Raw genomic sequence first — 24,635 nt, 5'->3', positions numbered from 1 at the left:
CGGGAAAGAGTACACACTTGAGTTGATCATAGACGTTATCGGTTTACGCTTTGCAAAATTCATGATCGAAAATTATTACGCTCAAGGGTGATTGCACATCAGTATAGACCTAGCAAAGAATCTTCCGGCAACTGTATTTCCTGAAGATAAGTTCTCGCATAGATGTAAAGAGAATAATTTGTAATTTCGAAAATATATAATTTTTCTTTATATCACTACATGATGTTTAAGATGTGAGTAAATTTAAAGTATCAAATTAAAATTTTGAGCAAAGCAACAGTGTGAGAATAAAAAAGTGTAGTAAAAATTTAACAAATTTTATATCTTATATCTTAATCTTATATATATATATATATCTTAATTTATATCTTAATAAATCTTATATCTTATATCTAATATCATTATTAATTTTAAAGTTATACATATATTGTATCGAATATGTTTTAAAAAGATATAAAATCATCTATTATGAGAAAAGGTGAGGTAGGCGAATAAAGAGAAATCCCTTGCATCAGCGAGGATAGAATATGCTTTCGCACGTAGAATGGTCGATGCTTGCCTATCGACATCAAAATTGAATTTCCAGCTGAGTCTACAACTTCTAAATTCTGCTTGCCATGCACATCGATGCCGTGATGTAATGGATAAAAAGAGTGTATAACTGGGTAATATTGAAAGAGTGAATAAAGTAAAAAAAATTGAACGACTTGTTTAAATTAAGTAACTTGTCCCCTCATTTATGCGAACGTGTTTGATTGCGAGCCATTCGGGCTGCCGAATCTCAGGCGAATGTGAAAGGTATATTATAATATGAGATTTTTAATATACACACACACAATATTTAAAACACATATTTATTAATTTTTATAGACATTGGCCAAAATACATATAAAATAATAGTAATAAAATGAATTTATTAATTCTTTTTCCCATTTTATGTAACATCGATTATTTTAATATAATAGATAAAATGTAAATATGATTTTCTATATATGAGAAGTTGAAGGAAGAAATGTCAGTAATTCTGAATATCATTTTATCGAAGAAAAAAATTAATTATTAACGCGGAAAACGGAATGCACTACGAAGTTTTGAGAGTTCAGGAGTAAAACGCAATACGCGAACACCTTGCTGTTCCGAGTCCTGAAAAAAATATTGCACAGATATAATTTTAGATAATTTTAGATAAAATGCGATATTTATTAATTTTAGAAATTATTACAATAAAAACTTAAATTTTGTCGCAAAATATTTTGTTTGCAAATATTATTATATACTTGAGTAATTTTTAATCTTAATCTTATTCACTATCTGAACAAAAATATTACCTGAGGAAAGAATGGAATAGAATCTTGCGAAAACGTGTTCGCATCAGAGCTCTGTAAGTGTGACAGGAATTCAGAAAACTTGTTTTCCGATAAACGATCGTTTTCGTCTCCGAAAGACTCCTCGCGTTCCGAGAACACCACTCGCCCTGAGCTCTCCAGAGTATTTATCCTTTGAGTATTATCCTTTGAGAAGAAGTTTTTTCCGTAGTCTTGAGCAGTCAAAACGGTATTGCCGAACTTTAATTTGCCTGTTCCGGTGCGATCGGCCTCCGCTCCGGCGATGCCCGGGGGCAAGCCTTTTTGTCTTTTTTCACCAAGAAAGTCCAGCTTACCTTTGTTGTCGAAAGAAAAATAAGCTGTTTAATACAAAATTTAAATTTAAACATTGTCCGTATTAAATCCACAATATAATCTTTACCTCGTGAAACGTAAGACGATTGGGATAAACTACCGTATTCGCTTCTGCTGAAGAAGCGGAAGAATCCGCCGTTGTGATTGTTCAGATAATGCACCAGTTTGTCGGGATTACGCGGACATCTAGGAAAGGCGCGGTAACACATTGCCGGATTTCCATTGCTGCTGTAGCCCAGCACGGCAGCTCGGGCAAAACTCAATATAGGAGACGCTTCCGATCCGACAAGCCATCTGAAAATATAATGAGAAGTTAAATATAATGATTTCACCTTTTATTTAATTTTCACATTTATAATTTTTACTAATAAAAAATAATTTTTTATTAAAAAAAATTATTTAAAATAAAATTATATTATTATCGTATTTTATTTTGCAAAATTCATGTTTCTTTATCGCGTTTCTTATTTCATGAAAATACACGCACTGAGCGAAAACGTTTCGTCCGAATTCCCCCAAATAATGTTGTTTATCATTTTCCGTCGATGCCTGTTTATATCTTCCCGGTGGCTTTCCACTCGCTACTTCGCAGAGTATTCTGGACACGCACTTTAGATCGTCGTAGCGGGAGATTGATGACAGAGCATTAAAAAGATTTATTCCAAGCCCGCCAAACTGGTTGAAAGATTCATTTGGTACACTTGGATAATTTAATTGATAATTACTGGTAGTAGAATCCAACGGAAAATCTTGATTTATCTACGAGATATTTTCAGAGTATGTTAATAAGTAATAATAATAAATTTTGTTATAGAATATAATCAAGAGAGAAAGTGAGAAAGAATACAAAAACTATACTTACCCATGGCACTTGATTATTAAGTAGGTTTAAGATGATATTTCCATAAGGAAATTCATATTGAGTTTCTCTCGCGTCTGATCGACTTGTTTGTTTAAATAATCGATCATTATTTTGAACCGAAAGATTCATTGCAAATTGATTCATGCATCTATATGTTTAATTAATATAAATTAATTGTTACTAATATTTTATTAATTATAATATTTTTTAACAGAATATTATATTTACCGTAATAAATCTGTTACGTTATAAATCTTCTGAGAGACATCAAGAATGCATTGAGTATTGTCAGATGACTTTTGGAAATATTGTGATGAATATCCAACGTGAGCTTCAATGTGCAAAAGGCACCAAATAAAGATAAATTTATTTATCATTTCGCAAAATAAAAAAAACTGCAAATTTTTTTTTATTTTTCATAAATACAAAATCTTTAATTGATCTGGCAAAGTTTGATAACTTTCTTCTTACACGTGTACAAACACAGACACACTGTTAAATATAATATTCAATATATTGAAATCTCTAATATTACATTATATTACATCGTTGTAATATTGATTCTTAACACATTATAAATACGTACAATATATCAATTTACGAGAAATTTGTTTACACTTAACTTTATAATCGCGACTCTCTCTCTCTCTCTCTCTCTCTCTCTCTCTCTCTCTTTCTCTGTCTGTCTATTCTGATTTTTTATTTACAAGACGATTCTACTTAATAACACAATTTATATATCTTTTTAACGCGAAACAGTCGCTTCTCTAGGTTTTGTACCAACTGAAACTTTCCTTGAAGTTGATCCTCGCTTAACCGTTTGGTCGGAAAGACGTGGGTTGGTAAGCAACTCTCACTCCGTACATGTACGCTTACGTATTCGTTTGCGAATACGTGTGCGTGCGTGAGTAGACGTACGGGTAAAGCATCCCGCATGAAATGGCACAGTTTTCACAAGAGCTCTTCGAAAATAAGCAGATTCAAAGTATACATGGTTCCTTAAATGTCAAACGGTTTATTTTCGCAGAATAACAACGGAGTGTATATAACGACGTATACGTGATACATTGATGGAAGCTATTTATGTCACAAACATATAGTGCATTTCGGAAAAATAAATGAACAAGTGCGTGAGATTGAAATGTTCAATACGTAAGACATATTTAAATTCGCACTATAATTATACTAACATAATTTAATATTTGCAATAATCGCGTTTCTTACATATCTTGTTTGATATAATACTTGTCAATTTAATATATTTATCAATTTATATAATTATATATACTTATCAATTTATATGCAGATGTTTGTTAGTTAACTATAATAGCAATAATTTAATATAAAATAAGAAAGGGAATATATAAATCTCTAGTTTGTACAATTAATATAAATGATTATAATTATACATAACAAAAATGTATATCGTTATCTTATACAAATAATCTTATTATCTTATAATCACAATATATTAATCAAATTCATGGCATTATTTACAAATCAACACAAACGCTCAAGTCACACATGATACATTTAACTAATCAGACAAGGTGCCATCGCAGGCTCTTCCTCTTTCCGCCAATGAATGACATAACTTTGGACTGCTAATAATGTTGCCTAGGAAGATACTCAGCAAATAATTTTCTTTCATCAAATTGGGCGATGACTTGTGCTCACTGTAAAATTATAACAATGCAAAATGACAATCTTATATTTCATGTAGAATTTAAATATATAATATATTAATAAATATTATATTACAATTCAAAAATATTGAAATGAAAAATCTAAGATACAAAATTGCCGTGTTTAAGTGCGTGTGTATGTATGTGTGTATCTTTTTTACGCAACCGCATCACGACTCCGAAACTCCCTACAAAACAACCGATGCATTATCGCCTCATCGTCCGTTGTCTACGCAACTACCTCTGCCATCTCGCCCAAATGGATTCCTAATTTCTAACGACGCCATTTCGCTTACAATCCTTCTAACACCGACCAGGCTTTCCGAACCTGGTCAGAGAAGACGCAGCGGGACGATTTTGGGACAGGACTTCGTCCCTCATCCACGGTCAGTTAAGTCCGTCTAGACGGCAGTTGCCGCCAGTATTCGATCTCTAATTTATCTGCTCTCCTTCTCTCTCTGCCGGCATTCGCTCCTATGCGAGATGCCCGCAGGTGAGGTAGGGAAGGAGAAGAGATCGGGCATCGAAATGCTCGCCCCGAGAGATGCATCGTGCGTCGACAGGCACGATGACACGTGCTCGCTATCTTGCGCCGCGAGGCATTAGGAGGTCCAAGATAAGCCGACAGGTCTTCAAACCCGGATAGCAGAGCAATCGTAAAATGGTAGAGCTGGTCTGTCTGGACACGCAGTAGTGAAGACGATCGGGAAGAGTACGTCGATGAGGTGGGGAAGGGAAGGCACAGTTATCAGGATGCATTAGAGTCGCCCGTGGAACCATTAAAGGCTATCTGCTCCCGGCGTTACTTTCAACTGAACTTAGCGTAAGCTCCGCGAACGGATGCAGAGCGTAAACGGTAGCAGGGATTTCTCTTATATTTTCGAATGGATGAGGAAAAGAAAAAAATATTCTATCGTCATTAGGAGAGGGCTTCATCTCTTCCTGAATGTACTTTCTTTTAAGAATTTATAGATGTGAATCGAGTCTCTGACGTTATCGTTGCTGTTAAGAGTCTACGACACGCGTCGATCGTTTATTGATTGATTAGGCGCCACAGAGATTAAAGATTTCTAATTCTCTCAAATAAATATATTTTCGGCATATCTGTTAAAATGTATGACAAAATTGAAAATGAAATGTTTCTACTGTAATAATTTACTGTAAAAAAAAAAAAATTAATATTCACGACTACCTTTTCAAAATTTAATTAATGTATGTCAAAATATTTGATCTTCCGCCAAAATACTATAATTTGTTCTTTAAAATATTTTATAAAAAGAATTTGATTTCTCAATTTCGTCAAGAAATCTGTTTTTATGCAACTTCGCATATTTGACTTCGCACTTTTTATGATAGGAACCTTCACTCATCAACCTTCCTTCATCTGAAGAAATTCATTGCTGTTGTAAAGTCTTGCAAAAGCGAATAAGGTATTGCACGAAATCGTTATGTATCATTGCACAAGTGGAGACGAGTGTTTCTTTAGTGCTGCTTTAACGAATCTATTAATAATAATTTTTGTTCGTTTCATTATTTCTTAATGGATTTGTAAAATCTGTTTTCAAAACATAAACTTATTTCTTTGAGCCATGAACTTCAAAGTCACGGTTGCGTGAACGTAATTAGAGTTGCGTAGCAATAATGCTTTGAATAAGTCGATATATCTTATCGATGATATCTTTAACTTTACAGTTTATAGCTATCATGCAAAAAAAAAAAAAGGTTTTTCTAACAATAAGTATCTGTATTTTTTTTTCCAATATTTATAAAGCATTCAAAATTTAATTTTTATTCAAATCAGCTGATTAGTTAAGTGAAAGCAGTTACAATCGTGCTGTCAATTGTATATCATACCTGAACACTTCGCCCCAATCAAGAATACTCCAGTCAAGTTGTCGACTCCTTCTTCGAAGCATTCGTTCTGCATATTCGACACAAATCTTTTCGTAGATGCAAACGTTATTTCCGAATTCGGTTACTAACTTCTTCTCAACTTGGTCAATGTCTAAAATCTCTTCGTCCTGCGTAGAGAGATGTGTGTGCGCCCGTTTCACTCGACTAACATAAGTCTCTAAGAATTCGAAGAGATAATACCATTGAAAAATTTACAAAATAGTTTATTCAAATTTGATTTTATTCTATTGAGATTTTTGATAACTATTTATCTAGAAATTCTCGTAAAATACTTTCCTTCTTCATAGAAATATCATGATCTTTCAAATATCGTAAAAATTTAATATATTGCTTTAATTGGCACGTATCTAATAGTTAAAAAATTATTTAGATTCAATAATAGCGATATCTGATATTTTCATTTTCTTATGCGTATTTGTTTTATAGATGAACAACTACACGGTCATTTACAGGGTGTGACTTCACGATTGGAAAGAGAAGTCACAACAAGAGAAATACTTTCGCTTTTGCTGTTCGCTGATTCGGTTTGCGTGTTATATGAGCTAACCGCGGAAAAGGCACGCATACACAATATATTTTTCTTCTTTATGCTTGGCGAATTATAATGCGGCAAATATTTTCTGCTAAACTATACGGATGTATAAAAAAAAAAAATATATATATATATATAATCCGTTATATAAAAAGAGTTTGTGAATATATGATAATTTTGTTTTCACATTTATATGAAAATTACATTACATAAGAGAGAAATTCTAGATAGATCGCATTACCTGGATTCAAAATATAAGCGAGCTTCTTGAAGAAATTGGCGATTCTTACGCTCGCTATAATTACCGGAAAGCCAATCAGGTGCACCGGAAGCTCGAAAAACGGCTCCTCTTGACCGGCGGGTGCCGCCGTCACGAGCGTCAACGCCAGAAAGCAGCAACCGAGAAGCAACAATGTCCGTGGCAATTGCATTATGTGGCGGATCTAAGACATTAATTATCGTAAAGCAATCTTATGAAATTGACAAAATCGTCGGGATTGAACAACTTCCTCTATTCGTTGCGCGAGAACATTCTAATTTGATTGCGCAGTCCTCTCGATTACTTCCGTCTGAAAGGGAAATCTATCTATTTTTGCGGATGGAAAAAATATTTTTATCACACGCAAAAAAATAATCTTGCACTTTTATAATACATGATTTATCTCCTCAACTTATTCCTTGCAGTTCGAATAATTGTCAAAAAAGTACAAAAGCTGTAATAATAATAATCTACACAAGATATCGTGCATGAATTATACTCGGCATTACAAACATCTAATTAATAAAAAAACAAAAATTTCTCTTCAATTAAACTTTGTGCGATTTCTATAAATATCTACGAACCTTGAGTCACGCACTCCACAGGGTAAATTTATCCAATCGCTCCACTGCCTATATATATATATATATATATGTCAATCGTTATTTTACTTCAAAGCATGCCCATTATGTAACAGATACGTATATTTACACTTCTCCCATACGGAAATGGATAGGTTCTCGCGTTTTCACTCTCTCGAGAATGCACTCCTGCAATTAAATACTTAGCGTACCGCGTGACTTTGACACCGACGCGTGAATTTGGTTCACCGGTCGAAGTAGCAGTCGACGGACCGGCGGTGGCTGATGTTACTGCTTTGGTAAAAACTCGTTGCTGAATGTTCCTCGACGCACCACGAGGCTGTGCCGACGAAGAGAAAGTAATCGCCCCTACCCATTGGCGGCACGTCCGATCTTAACGTCCAAGTTTCGTCTTACGACATTTAGTACACCATACGAGGAGGTTTCGCGTCTTCCCCCGATCCTCTGCGACACGAAACTTCTTTCCTCTCTTCCCTCCCCTCTTCCTTCTTTATATCATTAACAAGATCGACGTGCCGGTATGCTAGCCTCTTTCGAAGCCACCTATGGTGTGACTGATTTCAAAATTTTTTTCGGCAAATCGAGATTGCAAACCTTGTCCGAGAAAGTGTTTTCTTTACGGATTGCTTCTCGTTGCCGACAAGGTCATTAGCGAAATTCTTGGATTGATTTAAACGCGATGTGATAACAGATCCAAGTTTTTTAAACGCAGAACTAGTAATCAATTGCGTATGTTTATCGAAAGATAAGTCGATAAATATAACTCGAGTTGCAAATATTATCCATAATCGAAAGAGTGAGAAATTAATCGTACAAATGAATATTTCTTTTAGAATTAAAATGAACAATCTAATAGTTAATGATTTAAGTTATTTGCTCTACTTCATATCAAGTCTCAAGAGATCTTGTTGTAGAAACAGGGCATCATCAAGTATCGCCGGATATATATATAATTTAATAGATATTAATGCTGATGAAATGTGTACTTTTACAAATAATTAAAACGGGATAAATGTTTCAAATATTTTTTAAATCATGTCACGTAGATAGGTTACTTGATTGCTTAGTGGTCAACATTTTCTCTTCCGCCTGTCGTCCTACTTTCAAGTGTCAAGATTCCTCGAAATTAATTGTGTATGCAATGCGCAATGTAATAATACGTGTCAGAATGCAATCAAGATGTATTAGAAAAAATGCATCAAAAATGCATTTTTTTGCTACAATAATTTTCATATATATATATATATATATATATATATATATATATATATATATATATATATCGAAAAATTGATAATTAATTATTAATAATAATTAATAATTAATTGTAATATCATACGCCGTTCTTAGCAAAGTTAATGAAATTTTTCGCTTCGGAATTGCAGTCGTATCGCTGAACGAACAAGCACATAACGAGAGAGAAGCGAAATTGTAGTTGTAAATCGCGGGAGTTGGCAGAGACGCCGATAGTGACTCGAGCCACGATATCGCGTGATAATTTTTTGCAAGTATTCCAAATGTCGCCAGCTGTTTCGGGTGGGGCGGGGAGGGGGGAGAGGTGAAGGGGCGTAGTTAATGGTGCGGTTTCATCGGCGTTACATCCCGTCCCTCTCATCGCGCATCGCGCCGAATCCTAACCGAAACTCTTGGCACGATCTCGTTTACGATCGCATGGCTCGTTGGGGAAACGTCCACTCTGCAAGTTGGCATCGGGTTTAAGTCGATAAAGACGCCGGCGATTATTGTAATAATTTTCGCGCGTTTCCCCTCTATGGGCTTTCAGATTATATCGGGACTAGCGACGGCATTGTATTAGAAAAGAATAGGGTATAGAGAGAGAAAGGAGATCCTGATCATTTGGCAAAGCGTCTCCCCGAGGCTTTCCGTGAAAGTGCACGATTTCAGGATTGTATGGAGTGAACTTATAGCAGTCTCGGGGACTATTTCATAATAAGAAAAGGAATTTTTTCCAGTTACAATTTTTATTTGTCATTTCTTATTAAAAAAAATACAAGAATATATACAATCATACTGTATATATAAAATACAACAGTGCAAAATTAAAATAATCATATATCGAAAGTGAGAGCGATAAACGAAAAACACATGAATACATATTAACATATAAATAAATAGCGATAAAAAGTATACATTTGTTCTTTTTTAAAGATTGATTTAATAAAATAGAAAATTTCGCATATAATAAGTAATTGAATAGTAATGTTTGAAATATTATTCAACACACACGCATACATACGGTACACACAAACACACACATATACACAATTAATTGTGAAGTCATTTAATTACCTCAAATATATCTTCTTTACAATCTCATTAATTTAGTATTTTAACAATCTTTGTTTTGTGATTTTTAAAAAAGATTTTATTTCTTATCATCGCAGAATGTTAATATTTTTTTTTCAGTGAGCGACTTTATTTTCGCTTGCACATTATTTAAATTATCAAAAATGCAATCAACATCATCCTATTGAATCATCGATGATATCAATGATCTTGCGAAAGCAGAAGAGAATATCCACACAGTATCACAGGTCCAGTAATTAATCGCGGCGATTATTTCGACTCGTCAGAGTAAACGCACCTCTTTCATCATGTTCAGAACGCGGATACCCGGAAATGGACACGTTGGGTAAAAGTTATGACAACCTTGACCTTCTATACCAGAAATCAGTTGACCCATATGAGCCGCGAAGTGATACCTTGAGGGCACTTCCGCCAACGTACTCAAACTTGTATCTCTGCAACACAATGAAACTTTTTAGTAACATAAGTTTTTTATCACGAGTCATAATTTTGCATCAATATAATGCTCATTAATTTTATTAATTGTAAAATCAATTTTTTTCACCAGATCACTAAAATTATACCAAAATTTTTTTATATTTTTATATTTTATATTTTTACATTGAAAGAAGGGGGAAAGTTGTTTGTAATTTTGATATATTTAATGTAATTAAGTTAATTTAAGTATGATAATAATGCAATCGTTCAAGTATCTTTTAAAATAAAATGAAAAGAACTGTAAAACGAAATGAAACGACGAAACACTTGATTTTATTAAACTGGCTAATATAAGATATATAAGAACGAGTACAAGGACATATTCGCGACTTTTACTTTCGATATCGCTTGCAGCCAGTAAATATAGTCGCTTATAAAGTCCGATTATACTCGACAGAAACCACATATTTCTCTGTCGGATCCTTTCTCTATTTCAATATATTCACATTTGCATTCGCAAACAAATCAAAAATGAACAAAGTCTACTATTTCTCTGTAACGTTATAAATTGGCAAATGTATGCTAATATTCCACTTTAAAATAAGTATGTTTGATTCCTTTTCATCATCTTTAAAATTCATTAGGTTTCAAAAGAATAATATAGAAATATTTGTAAAAAAGTATCGAAGCACTATTACTTGTGCAGAATACAAATTATCCTTGCTTTAAAAATTTTTTTGAAATTCAAAATTTTGAAATTTTCATGTAAAAATTAGAATCGATATCATCTCTGAAATGTCAAGAATTGCTGACAATCTTCACCTTTCCAATCTGAAATATCGTCGAAATTACGTCGAAATTGAGCAGACATTGTGCTGAATTTTCCGAGAAATCGTTCGATCTGTCAGAATAGCAAAAGCGCAGCAGTTTTGTCACGCATCTCGTAGAAGATGTCTTTCTTCTTCGAAAAAGAGGAAGAGATCTTTTCTCCCCCTTTACGACTCCGCATTCTGACTGACTCTCTTGGGGAAGGGATATCAGGATATAAGGAATAAATGCAAAACGGCTTTTTAGCCTATCTTGATCGGTTTAACCCGGGTTCGATCCGCATAGATAAAAATCGGACCCGTCAAAACGAACCGGCGCGTTTACGCAGGCATAAAAGTAAATATATAAAGCTCGGATCCTTCCGGAACATTAACCGCAGCGATTCTCTTCCGTTTAAAGATGCTTACCGAGAGGATGATAAAGACGCGCGAAAGATAACACAGGCTGCATTCACTCTACTCGATTTTATTTAAAATATACCTAGAATATTTTTTTTATGATAAGTTACAGTATTAATGTTTTTCTTCTCCGCCATTTTTTCTGTGTAAAATTTTTATTCTCAAAAAAAAAAATTTTTCTAGTGTGTAAGATTTTAATTTTCTTCTCAGAAAAATTGCAAGATTTATCTTACTATAATTATATATATGTATATCTTACTATGTACATATCTTACTATAATTATATATACGTATAACGTATAATTATATATACTTTTAATTACAATTTAGCAAAGTAAAAGAAATATGATGTATGTAAATGAAAAGAAGCATGACATATCGAGTCAATACTATCGTTTTGGTTCATTATACTTTCTAATGGAATTCGCTTTTCTGCGTCAATTCATTTTATTGTTCGTCGACGTCGTTTCTGTTTAACACGCGGACGAAAGTGAACGGCCGTAATAAATATAAGATTTTTATTTGAGCCCGCCGCTTTAGAGAGATAAACTTAAGCTCTATCCATTTCCGTTTACGATATCCTATATATATATAGCTATTTTTTAATTTTTACGTTTAAGTGATTAGTTATATTTTTATCATCTGTTTTATATTATATTACATTAAAGAAAGATTAAAAAGCATATGTCATAAATTTTTTTTTTCAACAGCTATAAATAAAATAAACGAAAAACTACGAAGATTTTTTGATGAGATACAATTTAATGAAAACAAACTGACAAAAATTATCGACAAACATATTTATTTCTATATAATGACGTAATTTATTTATTTCTTATAGTATGCAAAGTAGGAAGCATATATGATAATGCAAAGTCTATCTATTATTAGAATAAAAACAACAATATTTTAACAAATACTAGAGGCGATTAATGATTTTCTTTCGTCCGTACAAAAGTATTATCATAGTTAAGAACATAACACTCATTATTTCCTGTCGTCGTTTGCATAGATTGCAAAAAAATATTTGCGGAAAGCGAAGTCCGGAAACGAACGCAAAATCTCGGCCTGTATAGGAGAAAGTATGCGTGAAAAGGAAAGTGCTCGTCGGATGGCGAGATAAGGAAAGAAGGCATGTCTCGTTTTCGGACCAGACTTACGTAAGACCCAACAAACTTTCGCGACTTTCGAGCAGAACTTTCCAAAACATTTACAATACAACTCTTACTTCACGATGACATGTATGAATTAAGCGATTTTATAATTCCTTACAAACTCATTGACAAATATTCTCTTATAATAGCATGCTAGCCATCAATATGGCGATTATTAATAAATTGCTACAAATAATTATTAACGAAAATAATGAATCCTTTTTGTATGTTTATGAGTATGAACAATCTAAAGGTACAAAGTAATTGCAATCACGCTAGAATGAGATAGGTTTCGAGAGATGTGTTTCAATTTTGAAGAGAGCAATCTCTAATTTGCAGTATGGCGGGGAAAACGTGTTAATTTTCTCGGAATTCTTCGAACTTCCTAATTTTTGCTCATTCGTTCAATTGACGAACAAATTGAACGAACGCAATGTTCAATGTGGGGTCGACGCGTGTAAATGTGTAATTAATACATTCACGCTGGAAAGTTGCGCGCGAGCGTAGTATGTACATTGCGTACGATACATTCCACGCTATGCAAATACGGGGATTTAAAAGCGTTCCACGGGAACCGCATTTCCCGATTTTCCCGGCGGAGATTCACACGGCGCGTTTTAACATAACTTTGCTTTTAATCAGGACGTAAAACGGCGCGAATTCGCGGTATAATTCTTTGCGTTATCCGCATAACACAACGGATACGCGTTTATACGAGAGAGGCGAGACACGGCCGCGTTTTACCCACGATCGTAAACGAAAATTGCAAAATACGCGCGTGCATTTACTCCGGGCGTTCAATTTTCCGAATCGCCATGACCGTCGTTTTTCGAAGTCCTGTAGTATTATCGGCACGCACGTGGCGGATATTACCATATCAGCCTTGATGAGTGTAAATTGCGAAATGCGCACGCACTATTACGCGTTTATTCCTCGATGAAGGAATCAATTATCGATTTATGTTTTCGAATAAAAAACTTTATATCCCGAAAGATCACGCTCTTCACAATTCTCTCCCAAAAGTGCGTGCAAAATTTGAGAAATATCTCTTTATGATCGTAATCTTGTACTCAGGATCGATGCACTTGAATCGTTTAGCAGTAATGTGTCGATCGAAAGTTGTGAAAGTAAGAGCACCAAGTGCAAGATCCTCGATGATGAAAGTAGATTCTCGTCTTACCACATACATTGAATAAAATAACGTCGGAACTATCGATCATTCTAGATTTTTTTCTCAAGCAATGTCAATAAAAACTAGATAGTCTCTAGTTGACAGAGCAAGTGAAATTTAATATGAACTGAAATCCATTTTCTCTACTTTTTGATAATAAAGAAAAGAAGGAGAAATATGAAGCGTAACGGTATTTAAATACCTTATGAGATTCAAAAAAGATCGCTCCATTTCGCTTAGCTGGTCTTGGTGAACGGATGATGTGAGTTCGCATATCAACTTTGGCAGGCAAGCGGTCTTCATTGTCGCTATCATCTTTCGGCGTAAGGCAACTGTTGGAGCAGAAATCAAGCCATTATTGTCAATTATATCGTTGCGCATGCTATATCATTCCAGAAGCTGACAAAACGATTAATGAAGTGCAGATATTATTTCGAATGACCGCGCGTATTCTTGTGAACGGTTTTATTTAATCCCGGCATGATAAGTGACGACTTGAAAACCAAGCTCTCGCGCGTCAAAAATTTCTAAAGATTTCTGAAACATAATGAGGGCATTTTCGGAAAGACACAATGTCATATAATATTTCGATTTTTAATATCGTATACTAATATCGCATAATATTTCGATTTTTCTCGAAATTTATTAGAATTGGAATAAATGTAAAATTATTTTTAAACATATTAATAATATTATATTTTTGCTATCAGTTGTATCTTTGCATACTGAAAGCTAATACAATAAATCATATCAGTAGAATATCCTGATTAAATAACTGATTAAATCGCTTTTTTTTTGCACGCATACATAATATATTATTTTCTTGTTACTATAAAATACTTAATTAATTTAGAAAAAAATAGAAATCAAGAAATCTCACGCAATAAGCACAGCATGGCACAATAATCACATACTATTACACAAGCATATTATATAATGTATAATTATATATAATATATAATCACAAACATGATCGTGCGTTAAAAAATGCATATTATGCACTGTTACAGCAAAAAAGCTCACTGTGATCAAATTGAAATATATGTTACATATGATATATCTTGCCTGCATTCTACTTTCCAATAATTTTTTTCTCGATTAAAAACTAATTTCGTCCGTGAGCAAAATTCCGATAAACGACGAGGCGGATAAAATGTAAGCAGAAGGAGTCTCAATAACGTTGCCAAATAATTAATATACATGAGCGCGTGGCTAATTAGCGGAGTGATAATTAGCTCCGCGCGGGCTGACAAGTAAAACTCGGCAAATATTTCCTCCCTCAGATAACGACGTGACAACACACGAGGCATGCCATAGGCTTCGCGTACTTATATCAACTAAAGGCAACTGTAGCGTGAAAGCAGTTGAGAAATGTACACTGAAATTATACGACTCGCATTGCTTGGCGAAACAAAGGAACTGATTTTAATTCGCTAACGATATAAGAGGATTATATTTTTTATATATTTTTCAATAAAGTAATATATTTGTGAGGAAATTTCGTATCACATATTTTTATTTTTTTTTTTTCTTATTCTTACCGTTATTCTTATCAATGTCTTCTTTCAAAACGGCGGTTATCTTATCATGAGGCCCCTTAAGCTGAGCTTTGGGTCCTTCAACGGTATCGGTTACATTCTTCTCCGTTGTATTATCGAAAATCGATGAAATTAATGTGCTATAATCACCGGCGAAAATCAGAAACATGCTCACAAATATGATCAAGCGTACCGTACTCGTGTCCATGTTGACTTTTTCAATATGAAGATGAACGATGAATCTCTTCGAGAGATTAAGGATAATCAATTGATTTGTTATCGAACCGTTTCTCAGATATGCATTTATTAAAATAATGTTACAAATCCACCGCAGTATAGAGAATCATCATTTACATCTGAAAGTATGAAAAATATCACGTTGATTTTAACTAAAAGATAAATTCGGATGTAAAAAAAAAAAAGAAAGAAGAAATTTTCTTGTATTTTTTCTACATGTTAAAATATATTATATATGCATATAATAAATTTTTATATGTATAAAATGAAAAAAATGGTAATACTCTTATTTAATAATTATAAATCCAGTAGATTATTCCGTTGCACAAGAATCATGAGAGAATGATGCATTACAATTGTGAAATTACATATCACATCAAAGGATATGAACGTGCAAACGACATTGTCGATTCGCGACAATGATTCCGCCGCTTTCGACGATCACGTATTATTACGTAAACGTATAAGCACAATCGATCGCCTTATTTCGAGAACGCAACTGCTTTTGCCTTAACCTGAATTTTCAAAGATATAAAGTATTACTTATATAAGTGTGACCGTTAGACCGATACCTGTCCCTGGATTCGCGATCGACGTAACCGGTAAATCGCTGTGTGAAACGCGAGATCGCGCTTTCTTTCTCTTTCGAGAAAAAGAGAGAGAAAAGACACTCTCACTCTCGTTAACTTCCACTTTCTTCGAGCGCCGCACCGCGCTGAACGCTGATGAAGCCGAATCCTCTTACGTCCGGCCTTACTTTCATCCGGCGCGACAGAGTCACTCTCGAAAGTCGACGGTTTCTTTCGGTATCGTCGAATGCACTTTTTTAGCGCGCGGAATCACAGAAAAGACCGGCGAAATAGTAACGGGAGTCCTTCATTTACTGTTGCAAGAAATTCTGCGCAAACAAAGCGATTGAACTTTTTACCAGCGAATTGTAACAACGTTGTCGACGCCTACTTTAGAAACTCGAGCTCGCGTTGCTGATTAATTTATCCGATCTATCTTTCCGATTCTCCGAATGCAAAGAGCGATTTGCCCGCTAAATCACGCGTACACACATACACGCACACATATACACATGTACGCATCGATGCTAAATTTCGAAAAGCAATCGCGAGAACAAACGGTCAATCCCCGGATGACATCGCTGACTGAAAATCATGCGCACCCAACAGTCGCTTAAATCAAATCACGCGTAAATCGAAATCCGCCGATCGTAACTCTCAATATTGCGCGCGGCAGTTCCGCTATTATACATATGCGGATAGCAATAGCTCTACAACGAATTTCTCTTTTCATCAATCGATAGAATGCGCCGTGAAAAATATCCCGATGAAATGTCGGACGTCGCGGAATATCACTGCGTCACGGATATCCGGGGAACTTCCGCGGACGAGACACAAACAACTTTACAAGAGCGATTGCGCGATACGTAGAATTCGCAAACGCGCCACTACGTACGTCGCTGATAGAGCACTGAACGTACAGTTGACAGCTCGCACGAGATCCTTCCACCGAAGGAAAGAGAAATACGGGCAGTCCGCGTGTACCGAGGCCCGTCGAAGTCGCGGAATGACTGTGAATGAGACTCGAAACCGCGGCAGCGAGCCTAACGAGTTGTCAGTGAAAGTTAGCCGATCGCTCGCGGCTCTACATAGTTCTGCGGCTAAAACAAGGTAAGCTGGAGCACAAAAATATAGATTTCGCTTTGATATCAGCGGCACGTCGTAATTTATTGCTCTTTATCAGACGAACCACGATATATTTGAAAAAACGATATTTCGTGCCATGTTGATAAAAAAAAGTGTGTTTTTTCTTTCTAAGTGTTAAAAGTAATAAAACGTAATAATGTACTTAACAAATATAAAAAATGTTAATTATTTTCATAAAATTCTCAAGAGAAGAGATTAAACGAAAATTAATTTTACAAACAGAAAGTTATTTCTTTTTTTCACTAAATTTCCAATGCAGTTTTTGCAAAATGATGAATTTTTAGCTGTGCTTATATTTATAATAACACCATGTGTGTATAAAAATATCCGAAAAAAATAAAATTTTGATTAAATTGTAACAGAAAAGAAGACGATAATGTCAGTAACAAATTAATAGATCATCTTGCAGGTAGAATTGTTGCATTGAATGACTAGCAAAAGCTTTCCTACAAACGTATTGATCTTAACATGCATAAATTATAATTGAATACTTTCGTCGCAGATGAAAGTATAAAATTAGAGACTTAGTAGATATGTAGTTCAAAGAATGGACAATCGGCGTTTCAATAATCTGGCTTTTCTAATGCAGTTTTATCTATTGTTTGCAGACATTAGTTTTTTTTCATATTTTGGTGAGGTGACATTACATATCCCAACATAAAATACAGAAAAAAGAATAAATGTTTTCTATTAAAAAAATTAATAAAAAATCACAATTATGTTATTTAAGATCTAAGTTAAATTTTTGGCGGATATGAGATATAAATTTTCTATATTATACGCAAATACATCAGTACATAATATTTATTAGTATTAAATTTACAATAAAATGGCAGGATTAATATAGCTTTGTCGACGCGTAGATAGAGATACGGAACAAGAACATACATATATGTGATTGATTATCGCTATCAGCATACTTTAATTGCTGTTTCTAAAATATGTTCTCTCTCTTATATATGAAACACGTTTGATTAAATATTTATTACGGAATCTTACACTATATATTTACATAAATATACACAATATTCGATCAAGGCTTACGATGTTATTTTTAAATCAGGTTGAATACATATTTTAACCACATGAATGCAAATGTAATCTGGACAGTTAATATAAATTGAAATGAGAATGAGATTGAATTTTTAACACTATATTTTTTACGATATAAAATCGATATATGCGTCATTTACATATATTTATTGCTAAGTAAATGCTTTTTCTTTTAATTTTTTAAGAATTATTTGCCACGGAATTATCGTGCTGTAAGCATAATGTGTAGCTAATTACACTTGAAAAATAAACAATTATGAAACGCGATTATAAACATAAAGTCTATTGCAGCAGAAATATAAGGAAAATATATTATCTGCAGTGTGTGTTTCAACTATAAACTCGAACCAAAATACAATGAAATACAACGATATGAATAATAAAAATATAATGTTTATTAAATATAAAATCTCACACACAATTTTTATAGGAACACGAGTGTAAAAAATTGATATTAAAATCATATTATGTCTAACATGTTATATAAATATAGTACACGTGTTATATAAATAATATTTTAAATACCCACAAAAATAAAAAAAAAAATAATGGAAAAAGAATTCATATTGAAACAGTTAAAGTTATCTATTTTTATTAATGTAAAACTCGATAAAACATTGTAGCAAGTCCTAATAATGATTTGGTAAAAGGTGTGACATTCTTTAAGGAATCCACATGGATTTTACGCATGTTGCAATACGAAGATCGTCGCGAGCGAATCTTGAGTCGTTTAGGATACCTCTTTTTATCACCATCATGATAATTGTTGTATCTTGAAAAAGTTCTATTCGTAGCTGTAGAATAGAATTTAAAGAATTTATTCAATTCAAGAATATATATTTTGAAAAGACATTCTCAAAATTTGTAATTTATATAATCTAATGTAATGGAAAGATTTAGAGCTGAAAAAAGTAGCGAAAGATAAAATGGAACAGTTGATACAAAGAGAGCAAATAATTAAATCAATATTATTCTCTCCATCCAAAAATAAATTATATCAAATTACAATTGCAATGAGCTACACGACTTTCGATCAATCCATAACAATCCGTGTTCGTACTTCATGAATTAACATACATCTTTGCTTCGACAATTTTTTACACAAACAAGAAATTTATAATATTGAATATAATATCTAAAAATTAAATATTGTTATGATGTAATTAAAATGTCTTACGACGTCGAGTAATAGATTCCGAGGAAGCTTCTGCCGAGGCGCTATTATTTGAATCCGATTTTTGGCGGTGGAGTTGCAGGTGCAATTGCAGATGACGCTCTCCGTTGCCCAGGCGGTCGACTGACAAAGATCCCGTATTTCCGAGGCGGAGGTTCCGGTGGTACGGACGGCGGAAATGACGGTTCGAGGATCTTAAAATCACGTTCCACAATAATTACAAAATATAACGCATTATTAATCCTCTCGATTGATTTTTATTTCAGCCGACTCGACATAACAAAAGCATACTGCAACTGCATATAAATCAACAAAATCAAATCACATCTTGCAAACTTAATGCCTTATTCTTAATTATATATCATGATTACTTATGTCGTAGTCTTGATTAGCCCGTAACGTAAAGTTAAAATGCAAAGAATAGTTTTTAATATTTAATTTAGTGAAGGCGAGGTATGTTTTTTCACCTTGAACTTCTCAAGCGTATTCGCGGTACCCTCGTGTCCTTGTAGACATTCACCTTCGCCGGTTGCGATGTCACCGGTTGAATATGTAAACGATTTGTCTGGATATTTGTACTAAAAACCATCTACGATTTAATAATAATTACTGAAGCTGGTAAAAATGGATGACTACAGAGTAAATGTCAAACGACGATTACTTTTTCAATGACTCTCTCTAATTCGACGATTTTATTGGACGTCGTGATTAATTCTGTACTGAGCCTGTGCATCTGAATAGTTAAATAATGTTTACGCAATATGAAAATTAAAGAAGTCTATATCTGGATTTACAATTCTTAAACTTACTTCATCTTCTAAATATTTTGTAGTGATTTTTTGCGTATCTGTCTGTAAAGTAAATACCATTAATATTATTGTAGACATTATTAGAAAAATAAAAAATAAGATGTCTAACCGTTTTCACGATCACTTCTTCGAATTGCGCCTTCTTATTTTTAAGCAAAACCAATCTGTCTAATTTCTACAACAAAAAAAATAAAATTCCATAAATAAAAGAATAATAAAAAGAATGAATTAATAATGGATTATTCCAAGAACCAAGTAAAATAAAAGCATAACCCTCACTGTCTTGTTCTCTGCAACTGTCGTTGACATTTCTCGATTCGATTTTTCAATTCGTTTTATTATCTTGAACAATTAATATCGAAAATTAAAATTTATTTAGAATTTAAAAAGCCAAAATTTCAAATAAATTATACTGTGTTTGGCTTTCAGTCTCAGTAAGTGTTTACTTACATAATTAGCGTACCATAAGGCCGCATAGAACAGGATGTACATCAAAATGCAGACGTAAAAGTTATCCAAAACATACGCTCGTATAAAAGACTGCGAATATAAATACCGATATAAAGACATCATATATAAACGCGCGACATTTATCAAGATAAAAAATTATTTTGCATCCTGAAGCGCGATTACCTGGCGATCGTAAATGTCAACGAGCTTCAAAATTGGATAGGACTTTGACAGCTGGGAGAAATAACGCGCTCTCTGCGAGAACATCCTCGAGAGCGTAATCCATTAGCGAAGTAAAGAGCTACGAAAATCAAGGAAACTCGTGCAAACGCTGACAAGTGTAGAAACTGTGCAACGTATTTCTGTGATAAGGTGTGGGACGACAAATTTCCAAACGACTTTACGGCATCGTGTGAACGTATCTCGTTTATATTCGCCATTCGATAAGTTACTCGCGAATAGCGGAATATCGCGAGAAGACACGCTGGGAACTTCACGGAATAAAGTAATTTTCGTCAAAGTTTCGCCAACTTCTACCGGTAAATATAGATATAATCAACACTTTCCAAAAATATAGTAACGCGCGCGCGCGCACGTGTGTTTGTATGTGTAAGAATAAACATAACTTCAGCAATTTATTAAAAAATTATATTTGTATAATATTAATATTTTCAATATATAACATGTTCACGATTTAAATTTTAAAGAACTTGCCCTCAACCTACAATCTTTTCATGAGTTGTATCATAGCTTGTAAAAATCCTTATCACACAGAATATTATCTCCCTGTAGGGATTGATAATAACGCTTAAGGGGTCGCGATAATGTAATCTCTTTCATAAATATAAATATAATTAAAATCTGAACATGCGTATTGAAACAGGTGACTTCATACATCGATTATTATATTATTGATTACAAAGGTTACAAGACGAGCAGTATCGCGATAATTGCCGCGATATAACAGTGTAATTTCACAATAAGCGATAGGATAAGCAATAGCTAAAAATCATAAGTAGAAATCAGAATTATAATTTTATCATTGTTATAATCGATATTATTTCATTGCTGAAAAGTTTTTAATTTTTTTCAAGCTGCTCTTCATTGAATGCAACAATTTCTGTCTAATCTTTTAATAACGCAATTAATAATTTGTTTACTAAATGTTTTAATCACTATGCGGCATTTTCACTTTAAACGACGAGCTTTATGATTTTACGAGCTCAAATTTCCGGCGACAGCATCGCTGGTCATTAAATGTGGCTTGAGGCAATAACGTATTAAATCCAACATTATAAGGCGCTATTACAGGCACTTTCGCATCACGGCTTGGTACCAATAGCTAAAATATATATTTAACGTAAACTTAAATAAAGACAGTTACACTATATGAGCGAGCCTCGAAAAAAACGCGGCAGAAATGAAAGTGGAAAAAAATCTAAACTGTTAAACAAACACTTGTCTGGAAAGTTCGTCACTCGAGTGCTCTCTCTATTTTATCCTACGCTCAAAGCAAATTATGAACTAATCCATGAGGGATCGTTTACTTTTTTACGTCAAGCACCGAGTCGGCTCCATCGATGTGTCCTCCGATTAAATACACAAGGATTATCACATGAAAGGCATACAGAGCGTTCGATGCAGCGACAAACCACGTATACACGTCTAGCACGTCTACTATCTGCGCACACATACATACGTATGTATCAGCATCGCTTCCGAATATGTACACAGCCGGTGATACGCTCGAGCCTTTGCTGGGGCGAGACCGAGCCACTTGTCGTTTCCCATGACGCCTCGCGGGCAGGGTTGACTAACTAAATACCGAAGTTAGCCGGATCCCGAGGCCAGGGTTAAACGGGGCTTAAAAAGCAGCTACGGCGAGAACGCTGGCGCGAGAACGTCGAATCAACTGCGAAAACACTCGAGATCACTTAGAGGAATCTCCGCGACGTCCCACGATACGGTCCGCAACTTCGCTTTCACCGATCCGCCCCGTCCTCCCGGGGATATTTATGTAAAACAGTAGCCGATAAACGTGCCGACCCTTGGAGGATGGAAGCGCGATGGAACTACTTGACGCGTCAAAAACGTCAGTTACATATCGGGGGCGGTGCCGCCAGCTCAGCCGGGTGTGTTGCTTCGAGGGTGCTTTTGTCGTAGAAAAAAAAAGATCTGGTTTGAGGAGGAGCGATCTGAAATATCCAAAATGGAAATGGAGAGGCTACCGTGGCAGGGTCGCTATTATTTTGAGAAGGGGAAAGTCGGTTTGCTCTTCGAGGATTTAAGGAAAGTTGCGAACAAGCGTGATGCTTGAATCGGTAATAACTGACTTCGAAATGTAAGATATAATCATTTCCGAGACACAGATGACTCATATTAGCTCTTCACATATTTTTGTTATTATACATATTATCAACTTTAAATTGTCGATCATTTCGGAAGATTAAATTATCATTCGAGAAAAGATAACTCATTAACTTTCTACATTTTGTCCATACAACACCGTCTCTAAATTACATATACTTGCTTTCTCTTCTGATTTTTATGAAAATATAAAGGTCAGCCGCGATTTAAAATATTCGTTTGTCTATCTTTTTATCCCTCGAATCAATCTAAGCTTCATCGCACTAAACTCCACACGAAGGACGAACGACCACAGTCGCCCTTCACGAGCGAGTTATCGTGCGATCGGCGTAAGCGCCAAAGATAAAGGCAAGCGAGCCACGGAGGAGGAAAATTGGTCGACCACCTAGAGCAGGATATCGTGGATCCTGGCAGAAGGAGCTCTCTCTCTCTCTCTCTCTCTCTCTCTCTCTCTCTCTCTCTTTTTCTCTTGTGTGCGAACTAGCGGCGTTTCGGGGCAACAGCATCGGGACATAATCGATTTGCCGTGAGCTCATCCGTAATTCGTTCCCCGCGACAAGAAAGTCTCGGCGGCAAAGGCGCCAGCCGAGCGAGAAATTACTCATCGTTCTGATTGAGGTTAATTAATTAGATAATTAAGTCCGCCTCCGACGCAGGGGCGAAACGCAGCGGGGATACGACAAGTGAGCGACGACATGGCGTTTGCGATTAGCAAACGCGAGCGAGGCGTCTCGCTTCTGCTGCTCCCCCAAGAGAAGATCGTCGATCCTCGTTATAAAAATCCACCTCGTTATTATCTCGAATCGACCCCGCGTCCGCCCCTCTTATCTCATTAACGTCCTTCCTCGAATGTTCCGCTCGTATTAACGTTCCGCGGATCGTCTCCGATTCTCTTTTCAATGAATAGAAAGAATAAAAAGAAAAAAATCATCATTAATTTGATTTTTCCTGTATTCATCATCACGTTGGAATCATAAAAAAAAAACAATATTTAATTGCGTCCGATCATCGAATGCAAAACGCGAGAAGTAAAATTGAGATATACGACAAGATAAAACTGATTATTTTCATATGAATCTGTCAAAATTAGAAAAATCCAAATTTAAAAAATATTAACGGAAATGTAATAAAAACTCTTTACACGTATAAAGAGCGAGCTCTTGAAAAGTAAGTTTAATTCTGTAAACTTAACTCTGAGTTACATCTGTCAAAATGCAATCTTCTATTCTCTCGTTCCCGCGGTGAAACTGACAAAGTAATCCAGCTTATGTGCCATGCCGCGTATACGAGACCTAGGATTTGGAGGGAGTTTAAAGCGAATCTCTGAAAACCCCGTGCGTTCGATAAATTTTCATGTCACCTTTATTTGACGGTATTTCACGAGCGGCACCGCGGGTTGGCTCGACCGCGTATGAAAGAACTCTTTACACATGACACTTAACAAGAATCTCATAATCTTGCGG

The 24,635-nt window shown here is 34.7% G+C and overlaps 4 protein-coding genes across 9 annotated transcripts; all 4 read right to left on the bottom strand.

Moving 5' to 3' along the window:
• Window positions 1-851: 851 nt before the first annotated feature.
• Window positions 852-3,761, bottom strand: LOC126848163 (uncharacterized). 2 transcript variants are annotated; one of them, XM_050588818.1, is made up of 7 exons: window positions 3,165-3,761; window positions 2,770-3,033; window positions 2,542-2,689; window positions 2,167-2,438; window positions 1,747-1,973; window positions 1,329-1,660; window positions 852-1,143 (listed from the first exon to the last, which is right to left on the bottom strand). In XM_050588818.1, exons 2-7 carry the CDS (start codon window positions 2,916-2,918, stop codon window positions 1,060-1,062), a joined length of 1,212 nt encoding a protein of 403 aa, XP_050444775.1. In that variant the 5' UTR covers window positions 2,919-3,033; window positions 3,165-3,761; the 3' UTR covers window positions 852-1,059. The 2 variants fall into 2 exon arrangements, with proteins under 2 accessions (XP_050444775.1, XP_050444776.1); XM_050588819.1 differs by having other exon boundaries at window positions 2,770-2,872.
• Window positions 3,762-3,916: 155 nt separating this feature from the next.
• On the bottom strand, window positions 3,917-7,853 carry LOC126848186 (uncharacterized). Of its 3 annotated transcripts, none has more exons than XM_050588863.1 (5): window positions 7,725-7,797; window positions 7,516-7,563; window positions 6,914-7,115; window positions 6,081-6,297; window positions 3,917-4,217 (listed from the first exon to the last, which is right to left on the bottom strand). In XM_050588863.1, the coding sequence occupies exons 3-5, from the start codon at window positions 7,101-7,103 to the stop codon at window positions 4,079-4,081; spliced, it is 546 nt and encodes a 181-aa protein (XP_050444820.1). In that variant the 5' UTR covers window positions 7,104-7,115; window positions 7,516-7,563; window positions 7,725-7,797; the 3' UTR covers window positions 3,917-4,078. The 3 variants fall into 3 exon arrangements, with proteins under 3 accessions (XP_050444820.1, XP_050444822.1, XP_050444821.1); XM_050588865.1 differs by having other exon boundaries at window positions 7,643-7,796; XM_050588864.1 differs by lacking the exon at window positions 7,516-7,563 and having other exon boundaries at window positions 7,725-7,853.
• A 1,643-nt stretch (window positions 7,854-9,496) lies between these two features.
• Window positions 9,497-17,190, bottom strand: LOC126848189 (uncharacterized). 3 transcript variants are annotated; one of them, XM_050588869.1, is made up of 5 exons: window positions 17,094-17,190; window positions 16,177-16,502; window positions 15,371-15,723; window positions 14,032-14,161; window positions 9,497-10,295 (listed from the first exon to the last, which is right to left on the bottom strand). In XM_050588869.1, the coding sequence occupies exons 3-5, from the start codon at window positions 15,573-15,575 to the stop codon at window positions 10,124-10,126; spliced, it is 507 nt and encodes a 168-aa protein (XP_050444826.1). In that variant the 5' UTR covers window positions 15,576-15,723; window positions 16,177-16,502; window positions 17,094-17,190; the 3' UTR covers window positions 9,497-10,123. The 3 variants fall into 3 exon arrangements, with proteins under 3 accessions (XP_050444826.1, XP_050444828.1, XP_050444827.1); XM_050588871.1 differs by having other exon boundaries at window positions 15,371-15,467; window positions 15,561-15,723; window positions 16,177-17,170; XM_050588870.1 differs by having other exon boundaries at window positions 17,101-17,166.
• A 1,385-nt stretch (window positions 17,191-18,575) lies between these two features.
• Window positions 18,576-21,072, bottom strand: LOC126848174 (uncharacterized). The gene is made up of 9 exons (XM_050588837.1): window positions 20,989-21,072; window positions 20,806-20,895; window positions 20,635-20,697; window positions 20,465-20,530; window positions 20,356-20,397; window positions 20,208-20,279; window positions 20,014-20,135; window positions 19,550-19,740; window positions 18,576-19,166 (listed from the first exon to the last, which is right to left on the bottom strand). The coding sequence occupies exons 1-9, from the start codon at window positions 21,070-21,072 to the stop codon at window positions 18,967-18,969; spliced, it is 930 nt and encodes a 309-aa protein (XP_050444794.1). The 3' UTR covers window positions 18,576-18,966.
• Window positions 21,073-24,635: the final 3,563 nt, after the last annotated feature.

The sequence above is a fragment of the Cataglyphis hispanica genome, chromosome 3, assembly GCF_021464435.1.
Source record: "Cataglyphis hispanica isolate Lineage 1 chromosome 3, ULB_Chis1_1.0, whole genome shotgun sequence".
Taxonomy (NCBI): domain Eukaryota; kingdom Metazoa; phylum Arthropoda; class Insecta; order Hymenoptera; family Formicidae; genus Cataglyphis; species Cataglyphis hispanica.
The sequence above is the reverse complement of the archived record's forward strand: the minus strand, read 5'-3'. Positions and strand labels throughout refer to the sequence as shown.